This window comes from Aotus nancymaae, unplaced genomic scaffold, assembly GCF_030222135.1.
Source record: "Aotus nancymaae isolate 86718 unplaced genomic scaffold, 86718_ANA_hifiasm-v0.15.2.pri h1tg000008l, whole genome shotgun sequence".
NCBI lineage: Eukaryota > Metazoa > Chordata > Mammalia > Primates > Aotidae > Aotus > Aotus nancymaae.
This window is the reverse complement of record NW_026988419.1, coordinates 17,786,397-17,797,802: the sequence shown is the minus strand read 5'-3', so window position 1 is coordinate 17,797,802 and position 11,406 is coordinate 17,786,397. Positions and strand designations below refer to the sequence as shown.

The 11,406-nt window shown below is 39.9% G+C and overlaps 1 protein-coding gene across 3 annotated transcripts in view; it reads right to left on the bottom strand.

Annotated features, from left to right (window-relative positions):
* Positions 1-516: 516 nt before the first annotated feature.
* MREG (melanoregulin) overlaps positions 517-11,406 on the bottom strand; it is a 73,358-nt gene continuing 62,468 nt past the window's right edge. For all 3 annotated transcript variants that reach the window (XM_064373014.1, XM_012446342.3, XM_064373013.1), the window contains 3 exons: positions 4,849-4,939; positions 3,376-3,539; positions 517-2,796 (listed from right to left, as the gene is read on the bottom strand). In XM_064373014.1, the coding sequence (XP_064229084.1) occupies positions 2,662-2,796; positions 3,376-3,539; positions 4,849-4,939 (390 nt within the window). In that variant the 3' untranslated portion in view covers positions 517-2,661. The remainder of the gene's footprint in view (positions 2,797-3,375; positions 3,540-4,848; positions 4,940-11,406) is intronic.

Here is an 11,406-nt window from a genome sequence, read left to right as displayed (position 1 = left end):
TCAACAAGGAGACAAAAAGTGGGAAACTCTGGCCTCCCACACATCTGTGGCTCCTGGTCCCTCCAAGCACACTGTGACATCTTGCAGGGGCCACCTGAGGGACCCTTGTGCCTCTCTCATGCACTGCCACGCCCACTGGACTTTAGCACACATCTAATCCTTGACTGGCTTTAGGATGCTGGGAGGTCCTTAAACTCATGAGTGTTTCCACATCTATGCCCTTTAATTTAAAGGGATTATGGAAAGAACATTTATCCCTTCTTATGTCAGAAACACAACACATATCCAGCTGAAAAGTAAATACAGGAGTGTTTTAATTCCTTGTAAGGAATATTTCCTGGATAATTCCATGTATTTTAATAATCACAGAGACAGTCTTATCCTTACTCATTCATTACCAAAAATACTGTGGTAACAGTTTATACTCCATAGATGCAAATAATCTCATCATTTTGACATGAAAAAGGCAGAAAGACAAAACACAAATTATGAGACAGAGATTAAAACAATACAACATCCTTAGATTTTTTTTGTTTATTTTATTGTTTGTTTCACTGTTTGAATGTTTATCTTGCAAGAGCCTACAGAAGTGAGGGAAAATATCTGCAGGCTAATTTTAAATAACATGAGACAAAGATTAAGCATTAAATATAAAAAATAAAACTTTTAGCTTACTTATTAAACTAGGAAGAATTTTCCTGAAGCACAGCAGTTAAATTGGTCTGAAACGCATTCATAAATGGAGAACATGGGTCTCATCTATGAAATATTTTAAACATTGTGGACGCTACCAAAAAGCTCATCAGAATATAAAAATTTTCAAGTCCTCTAAGCAGGCTAAATACAAGTTAGCTTTTAACCTGAATTCAGAAGTGCAAAATCTGTAAAAATAGAAATATTGTCATTATTCTCAGCAATCTATGGATTAATCCTACAAATCCTTAAAGTCTTTTCAGTAACATGAACCGTGATCTCTTCATAAGTTCCTTGCTTAAGTGGCAAGTAACTTTTGAAGCTGGCCTTCTCAATCTGTAGAGAGAATGCATTCGCAGCATTGCTCCCTTTGAAAAGTATCTTCCGAACAGAAGAACGTCCAGCAAAGATCTTCAATGCAACACTTCCTGCATATGTGCAAGTGTGCATGAGGGGTCCCCCACAGGTGCAACTCCCAGCCAATGAACCAGAAACAGATCAAAGACAAGAGAAGAAAGCAGAGGTCAAACATTTCTGTTTACAGATGCTATCCCAGATAAAATGCCAAGGGCTTGGCCGGGCCTAGTGGCTCATGCCTGTAATCTCAGCAGTTTGGGAGGCTGAGGCAGGTGGATCATGAGGTCAGGAGATGGAGACCAACCTGGCTAACCTGGTGAAATCCCGTCTCTACTAAACATACAAAAAATTAGCTGAGTGTGGTGGCACGCGACTATAGTCCCAGTTACTCAGGAGGCTGAGGCAGGGGAATCGCTTGAACCCGAGAAGCGGAGGTTGCAGTGAGCCGAGATCACACCACTGCACTCCAGCCTGGTAACAGAGGGAGACTCCATCTCAAAAAAAAAAAAAAGAAAAGAAAAGAAATCCCAAGGGCTTTTGGAATAGAAATGGACAATATGCAAAGATGAGAGAATCAGATATAAATCATGTTGGAAATTTAAAATGCACGTACCACACATAAACACAGAACTCTTTAAATGCAGCTGTAGGAAGTTCCTTTTGGGGGTCATCCTCTTTGGAACTCCCTTTTGAGCAACACTCCTTGTCATTTCTTTTCTTTTTTCTTTTTCTTTTTTTTTTTTTTTTTGAGACAGTCTCACACTGTCACCCAGGCTGGAATGCAATGGTACAATCTCAGCTCACTGCAACCTTCACCTCCCAGGTTCAAGCGATTCTCCTGCCTCAGCCTCCTGAGTAGCTGGGATTACAGGTACGTGCCACCACACCTGGCAAATTTTTGTATTTTTAGTAGAGACAGGGTTTCACTGTGTCGGTCAGGCTGGTCTCGAACTCCTGACCTCGTGATCCGCCCGACTTGGCCTCCCAAAGTGCTGGGATTACAAGCATGAGCCACTGAGCCCGGCCACTCCTTGTCATTTCTATCATCTGATACATCTGTACTTCTGAATAATCATAACTGGTACTCAAAGCGATGCCCTGACACCCTCCAAGGTTCTACAAGGTGACCAAATCAGAGAGGTCACATCATGCCCAGCATTATTTTCAGGTTAGCATACATTTTATAATAATTATTTAAAATTGTTAATCCATTTTTGGGCTCAATGATAGCTCTCTCTATTAATCGTATCGTTTTACTAACTGAAATAGTCCACTCTGTCAGTAGGATTAATGATCTGAGATTATGGTACAACCGAAACCAAAGCTGGGGCAATGGGTTCCTGGAATGGAACCACCCATTGTGAACCATTCATCTGACCAAGTCTTGAACTTTCTCCCTAAATGTGAGATCACCAGGGTGTTTCAGTGCCACCTGCACAATTCATAGAGTAGGGTCCTCAGATTAAAGACCTTACATTTTCGTAGAATTCAGAAGCACTTTTCACTCAGCAGACTCTCTATTTGCTCACTTTCTTCTATGTGTAATTGTCCAACTTTGGTTGACTGTTGAGTCCTCATGGAAGATTGCCATTCCGCCCCTGAGCCTCTCCTTTAGGGACTTGGAAATGGAGGGTAATGCAGTTCTTTCCAGGCATCTGCCACGCATGGAACCCCTGGCTTCTTGGGGTAAGTTCGACGAGCAAGTTTAAAGAACTCTTCTGCAGCATCAAGTGCAATGAGACGGTCCTGCGAAAACAAACAACAAACAAAGAAACTGCTGGTGAGATTGGAAATGAGACATGTTGATGGGAAAAATCAGTCTAACTACAACAAAACCCACCCTGGAAACGATCATGCGCAACTAAGACGTTTATTAATTTATTCCTAACAAATGTAGAGACACACCTTAATCCTTTACTTACATTATCCAAGAAACATGCCCCCACTCCTTAGAGCCCTTCCAGATTATTTGTTAGTCTTATAGGTTATAGAAACAATACTTCTCACATCTCTTTGACCTACAAATGGTTCAGAAAATAGACTACACAGCAGAATTCGCTGAAAAATACAAACTCTTGAGCTGGAACCCAAGCCTCAGCAGGTCCAGGTGTGATACAGAAATCTGAACTTTTAAAGCTCTTAGGTGAATCTGATGCCGCGGGCCACTGGGAACCAGTGCATATAATGCCAGCATCTTCCACCTCATATGCGATAGTGATGGTGGTGTTGGAATATGGAGGATAGTGAATAGTTTTTAAAAAGGCAAACATTTAAAGCGAAATTAGGGCAGATTAAAAAAAAAAAAAAAAAAGAGCATCCACTTACCACAACAAAGAGATATCTCTCTGAGAGCTCCCAACTTGTTGGGAAAATATTGGTTTCTTCAGCCAGTTTTAACAACATCTCTCGAGCTTTCCTTGTGTTTTTGGAATCACTGATCGTGCTGAGTTTAGTCACTGACAACAGAGAATCAGCTTCCCTTTGAAAACCTAAGGTAGAAAAAGTTACCACTCATATAAAGTGGTCCCAAGTTAACAAGTGTCCTTCAATACGGTCCCTGCAGGAGACCGTGATCAGACCCATGTGGATTCTGTGCAAGCATCAAGCATCGAGCATCAGAAAACTGAAGCCAAAGGCTCTACGCCACGTGCTGCCTCCCAGATCCCTGTGACTGGCAGGATCTTTAATTAAAATTCTTTTGGCATTTTTTTTTCTCTTTGTAAACTTTTCCCTCAGAGCCTCAGATACTCATCCACTGGCTGCTTGCCACCTTGTTTCTGGTTTGAAGCCCTCTTTCCTGTCCTCCCTACTCTATACCTTCCCCCTGTCCCCAGAATTCCTACCTGCCTCCCAGTCTACAATGTGGTTCCCTCCAGACACTCCTTCTCCAAACCTAGATTTCCTTCCTCAGGGTAATATGATCAGCTGGTAAAAAATCACTTACCCAAAAGTATGAAGAGTCAAAGACTTAAACCTACTTGGAGTAACTTACATTGTTTTTTTTTAAAAAAAAAAAAAAAGACTATTAGCTCACAACAATACTGGATATGCAAAGAGGGCAGAGGTCCCATCCCATCCCACTGCATGCCAACCAAAGCAATAGAGACCAGTTACATGGCGCCCCAGGCTTGAAAAGTTATGATGCCAAGATGTCACGTTCTCTTTCAAAGCAAAAGGATCAAGGACTTCAGAACTGATAAATTCACTTTTTAAACATTGAAGCAGGATTATTTTATAATGTGGGGGTCACATTTACTGTATCACAATTCCTGGGAGAACTGAGAAAAATCATTATCATTAACCATTAGTGATTAGGGCAGGCATCTACCCTAATGCCACAAGTATTTTTCCCAACCTCGAAGCTTTTCTTCCTGTATTTCTTCTGAAATTCTACACTGAGTTTTGCTGTCTGTCTTGGAAACAATATTTCTCCCGACCTGCATCATCTTACAAAGCTATGACTAATTGGCCAACACCCCCATCTAATCAAATTAATGTACAATGCCAAAAAAGTAAATGGTAGTGCTCACATGACTGCACTGGACTGTGTACCCTATACTGGGGACAGATGGAGTAACACACGGCAAAGTGTGTCCTGAAGACATGGACTGGTGACAACAGAAACATCAGGCATTTATGCATGAGGATGTAAGAGCAAGATTGGGAAAATAATTAGTACACAGTAGCCTTAATTAGTCAATTATCAACATTCCTTTTATAAAAACTAAGTTGGAGAAATTGAAGAATAATGACAACAACTAGTTATTTTTACCATTTCACAATCTCTTTCAGACTTACCTAAATCTTCTAAGATGCGCTTCCATCTGTTTCTTACTTCCCTTCGAATCTGCCTCAGGGTATAGATATCATAGTTGAGTTTCTGCCACTCCTGTAAGAAAATAAAAGTTTAGTTTTATTCACACCCCTTGGCTTAAACCTCTATCTCATTCCTAGACTTTGTGTGACTTAAACATGTGGTTCTTCTCTTTTGTTAATCTTCAAAGCATGCCTAAAAGAAGAGAAGGAGATGGATGCGATAGTCGATAGGAATACTATCAGCTACCACTGCTGGAGATCTGATGTGCACCAGGTGAGACGGCACCTTGAATAAATTATCTCACTTAAACACTTCACATTACATATTCTCTCAGCTTAGTGGTCTCACTTGTCAAGTGGAGTTAACAATGATAAATCTTCCATTTAAGAGTGTTATAAAGATTGATGAATAACAATAATAAAATAAAAATAATAAAATCTATATGTTATTAAAGCCATTTTATAGATACAGTAACTAAGGCCCAAAGAGCTTCATTGACTAATCCAATGTCATCAGCTAATAGGTATCAGAATAGGTATTTGAACCCAAGTCTGGCTTCAAAATTCATAAGAAACTGACACAGGCCGGGCACGGTGGCTCAAGCCTGTAATCCCAGCACTTTGGGAGGCCGAGGCGGGTGGATCACGAGGTCAAGAGATCGAGACCATCCTGGTCAACATGGTAAAACCCCGTCTCTACTAAAAATACGAAAAATTAGCTGGGCATGGTGGTGCATGCCTGTAATCCCAGCTACTCAGGAGGCTGAGGCAGGAGAATTGCCTGAACCCAGGAGGCAGAGGTTGCGGTGAGCCAAGATTGCGCCATTGCACTCCAGCCTGGGTAACAAGAGCGAAATTCCGTCTCAAAAAAAAAAAGAAAGAAAAGAAACTGACACACACACAAATCTAGGTCTCCCTTTGTTATCAGAATAAAGTAGACCTGAAAATCCCAAGTTTCTTGATTCCTGGGCAATGTTTTCTTCACCCTATCTCAGCAACATTCTTTTTTATTTATATTCCCTGGAAAGGATGAATCTGTCACAAATTCAACTTTATCAACTGACTAAAGTTCTTTATCAGTTCTATGTATAGCGGGCCATCACGTCCCAATATAGAACTTGAATCTTTTAGGAGCATTATAATCCTCATTGGGATAAGTGTGCCTTTAAAATGTCATAGAAATTTGTTTTTAAGGAGCCTTGTCACTATGAAGCAGTCATTTTATAGAATATACCTTTTACTGTTTCTTAGCAAGGACATTAACCACGCAACTATCCTAACGCACAGCTCAAAAGAACATCATCCTAAATGCTCAATTTAGGACTCAAGTTATATGACACTTAGACTCCTCTAACTGAAAATGTTTCAATGATGCCATTATTCCTCTGTTCAAGGCTTGCCTTGGTTATTGCTAATCAACTCATGACTGGTTAAGAAAAACCAATTTAGCTGCCATTCACAAATGTTTATAGATACCACTTTGAAAAAGAAAAGCTAGCAAAACAAATTGTGTTTTGTTATGACTGCATTTTAGATCTTGAATCTGAGGATATGCCATCAGCAGGACATGGGCATTCAGCTATTTTCTAGAAGTCAAGAAGTGCAAGTTTGAACACTCTTTCCTGGTTTTCTTCTTTTTGACCAAAGGCATGTTGAACATGCATGTGCACAAGTGCATGGTGATTGGGGTCAGGGACAAAGTCTGTGACCTTGGAAGAGGGTGAAGTTAACTAAGTCATCTAAGAAATATACAACCCTGACTTTATCTTTAACATGATGTTAAAGCATACCTATCTAATCCCCCACAGAGTACATAACTTGTAGAGGAAAAAACTCAAGTACTGCTGTCTTCATTGGATGGACCTTATTATACTTACTCGGCCACTCAGTATAGCATATTGGAAAATACCATGGGTGCTGACTCTGAGTGTCTGGATTTGAATCCCAGCTATTTGCTGACAGCCTGACTTCAGAGAAGTTCTTACCCTCACTGTGCCTCATCTGCGATATGGGGATAATAAAACTACCTACCTCACTGGCTTATTGTGAGGATCAAATGAGTTAATACAAGCCCTTTTAGTGGAGGTTGGTCCACATGCTCCTCCAAATCAGTGTAGCACAATAAAGAAACAATCCTAGGTCAGGAGCGCTGACTCACACCTATAATCCCAGCACTTTGGGACACAGAGGTGAGCAGATCACTTGAGGTCAGAAGTTCGAGACCAGCCTGGCCAACACGGCAAAGCCCTGCCTCTACTAAATAATAATAATAACACAAAAATTAACTGGGGGTGGTGGTGCACAACTGTCATCCCAGTTACTCAGGAGGCCAAGGCAGGAGAATCGCTTGAACCCAGGAGGCAGAGGTTGCAGTGAGTTGAGATCATACCACTGCACTCCAGCCTGGGCAAAAGTGAGACTCTGTCAAAAAAAAAAAAAAAAAAAAAAACAGCCAGGCACGGTTGCTCACGCCTGTAATCCCAGCACTTTGGGAGGCCAAGGCGGGTGTATCACGAGGTCAGTAGATCGAAGCCATCCTGGCCAACATAGTGAAACCCCATCTCTACTAAAATACAAAAAATTAGCTGGGCTTGGTGGCGCGTGCCTGTAGTCCCAGCTGCTTGGGAGGCTGAGGGAGGGGAATCGCTTGAACCCAGGAGGCAGAGGTTGCAGCGAGCTGATATCGTGCCACTGCACTTCAACCTGGCAACAAAGTGAGACTCCATCTCAAAAAAAAGAAAAAGAAAAGAAACAATCCTTCAGGACTCAGAATTATTTCTACTATGAGCATGTAGACATGATACATTACATTATTCAGTATCCAATTTGTGAGGACCTCCAGAAGAAAAATTTATCTGCTCTAAGTATCAAATGGTTTTATCTTTCCTAAAAATTATTCATCTTTCTGGACATTGTAAATTTTATAACTGATCCAACTCCACTTATGCCTGAAAATTTCAAGCCCTTTCATGAAAAAAAATATACAGGATTTCACAAGCATTTTTTAATTACTTCCATTTCTGGCTACTTTTTATGTCTTTATTCATATTTTCCTCTTTCTTTCCTGTCTTATTCTAGTTTATCTTATCTCACTGTACTTTGATGTAAGTTGCCTTAACCCCTTTTAGATAAAGAGATGGCAGTAAAATAAACTAAATATTAGGCAGAGCCACACTGTGCTTATTCTCAATGAAAATGACCTCCCTTTTTGGACTTCATGAAAAGTGACCAGATTCTTAGTCACACTTGATTAGAGACCCACTCAATCCATGGACGAGTAGCCTCTTAGGTTCACACAACTTTAACTTATGAAACAAACCACTAGGTGGCTTCACCAACTTGCAGTTAAAGGTCTCCACCAATTTTTCTTTTAGCTCCTTAGGCTGATGTCTTAGGCCTTGTTCTAAGTGCAGCCAAATCTCCATTTTTCAGAGACTCATATATCATTGGATCATCCAGGCTATGGACTTTTCAAACATCCTTCCCTTCCTGCTGTCCATCTATTAGTCATTTCGCTATTCCTAAATAACAACAATGAATGTTATATGAATTCATTCAGTTTCAGTGTCTGTTACTCTGATAAAACATTTTTTGGGGAAGCAACACATAACTCATAATCAATAGGAGATTAAAGATCTGCTAAGGACGGCTCCACAGTTGATGCATCTTTGCACCCCACCTTCCCCTACCATGGTTTGGGGACAACTTGCTCATGACGGGTGCTTGTTAAAATTAGTGGAATGAAATTACGGATGTCATACTTCCAAATTATTAGTCTTCTTTTGACAGAATAATCATGAATAATCATACATGAAAGTATCTGGAAATTTTATGCAAAATTTAAAGCTCTAAAGCCAGTAGAAGCATTGGTAGAATTTTAACTAAGAATAGGCACTTGATTAAATGATTGGTAAGAGGAGAATCTAAATTCCTCTTAAGCATATGACTCCAAAGAATAGGATTGTGAGATGGTTGTCTCTGTGTCCCCACCCAAATCTCATGTCGAATTGTGATCCCCACATGTTGAAGGAGGGCCTGGTGGGAGGTGACTGGATCATGGGGGTGGTTTCTAATGGTTTAGCACCATCCCCCTGGTGCTGTCTCGTGATAGAGTTCTCACGAGACCTGGTTGTTTGAAAGCACGCAGCGCTTCCCCCTTCACTCTCTCTCTCTCTCTCTCTCTCTCTCTCTCCCCCCCTCCAATCCCCACCCGCTGCCACGTGAAGAAAGTGCTTGCTTCCCCTTCATCCTTCTGCAATGAGTATAAGTTTCCTGAGGCCGCCTAGCCATGCTTCCTATATAGCCTGTGGAACTGTGAGTCAATTAAACCTCTTTTATTCACAAATTACTCAGTCTTATGTAGTTCTTTATAGCACTGTGAGAACAAGCTAATACAGATTGAAATGCACCAAATGAAAATCAGTGATGTAAAAAAGCTTATCCAATTATGTCTCTCCACAACTAAAGAAACTAAATCCTGGATGGGCATGGTGGCTCATACCTGTAATCCCAGTACTTTGGGAGGCCAAGGCAGACAGATCACCTGAGGTCAGTTCAAGATTAGCCTGGCCAACATGGTGAAACCCTGTCTCTACTAAAAATATAAAAATTAGCTGGATGCAGTGATGCACACCTGTAATCCCAGCTACTTGGGAGGCTGAGGCAGGAGAATCGCTTGAACCCGGGAGGCAGAGGCTGCAGTGAGCCGAGACCATGCCACTGCACTCCAGCCTGGATGACAGAGCAAGACTGTCTCAAAAAAAAAAAGAGAGAAAGAAAGGAAAAAAAAAGAAACTAACTCCCCTACTCCCTGGCATTAGAGCAAGTCTTCTGATGTCCCTCTCCAATTTTTAAATTGTAATGATTTATTTTTTAAGCTTGAAACAAATAATTTGAAAACAACTGTTAAAGGTCAATTACATATTCTTCCCAAGTGATTTCCATGCAATGCTACAAGACATCAAAAGTTAAAGTCTTTTTTCTAAAATAATATTTTATTTGTTTCTCCTTAATTTCTGAAATAAAATATTGTGGTCAGTGTGATGTTGTAGCCCTGAACTTTAACAATGGGTAAATTTAAAAAGGTGTAGCAAAAGAAAACATACCGAGCTAATTTCATAAGATATCTGAGGACAAGTCAAACTGAAAAACATAATTGAAAATGAATAACTGAAGATGTTTATAGATGAATTCTTGGGGTTTTTTTCCTCATCAATTGTTGGCCAAATCAGATTAGGGCTGCTAGATAAGAAGGTTGAGGCAACAACATGAAAGGCAGAAAGAACTCAATGTCCTGCCACCATCAGTGGCTAATTCTCCTCCAGATTTTGATGCCCAGGAGCTGACCTTGATCGTGAATCCTGATTTAAGCTCCTCAGATCACAATCTCATGCATAAAACTGAAACAACATTTGATTCTTTGATCAGCGTCTCCCTATTTCCCCTACCCTCTATCCCCCAGCAACGACTGCTCTACTCTGCCTCTATGGGTTTGACTTTGTTTAGACTCCACATATGAGATCATGCAGTAATTGTCTTTCTGTGCTTCAATTATTTCACTTAGCACAGTGACCTCTAGGTTCATCCATGTTGTCACAAGTGGCAGGATTTCCTTCTTTGTGAAGGCTGAATAGTATCCCACTATGATCTATTTACCAAATTATCTTTCTCCATTCATTCATCCATAGACATTTAAGTTGTTTCCATATCTTGGCTACTGTGAATCATGCTGCAATGAAAATGGGGTACAGATATACATCCCCGTGGTGTATATATGATGACTATAGTTAATACTATATTGTTTACTTGGAATTTCATATGATTTTAAGTGTCCTTACTGCACACGCACACACATACACACACACACACACACACACAAACACACAAATGGTACTTATGAGTGGTAATGGATGTGTTGATTAATTTGACTGTGGCAATCAGCACACAATGTATATGTATATCAAATCATCATGTTGTATATGTTGAATATGTATAATTTTCACCAGTCAATTACATATTTTAAAATTAAAACACAACATTTGATTCTCATCTACATAATTGAGGTTGTAGATAAATGGGATAGTTTAAAAGTACCTTTTATTTCTTATTTTAAAAAAGTTATTTATATGCTTAAAGAAATACACTCTAACAATAGCTAACATATTTTAAATCATCTTAAACTCTTAGGAACAACTTCAAAAGAAATCAATTTATTTTTAATTATAAAAATAATATAATCACATAGAAATAAAATATCAAACAGGATAGAAAGATACAAAATGAAAACTAAAGGTTTTCATTTTTCATTTCATCCTCTTCTTCCAGTCTAATCCTCAGAAGTAGCTACTGCTGAACATATCTTCTTCTTTTTCTGATAGCTACTTCCATAACTCCAAGAACAGGCTGATACTTCCAATTTCTCATGTGCTAACTTTAAACTTAAACTTCCTTATACTCCCTCTATGAACAAAGAGTAATTTAGCTTTTCCTCTGTGCTCTCTCGCTCGCTCTTTCTCTCTCTCTCTCTCTCTCTCTCTCTCT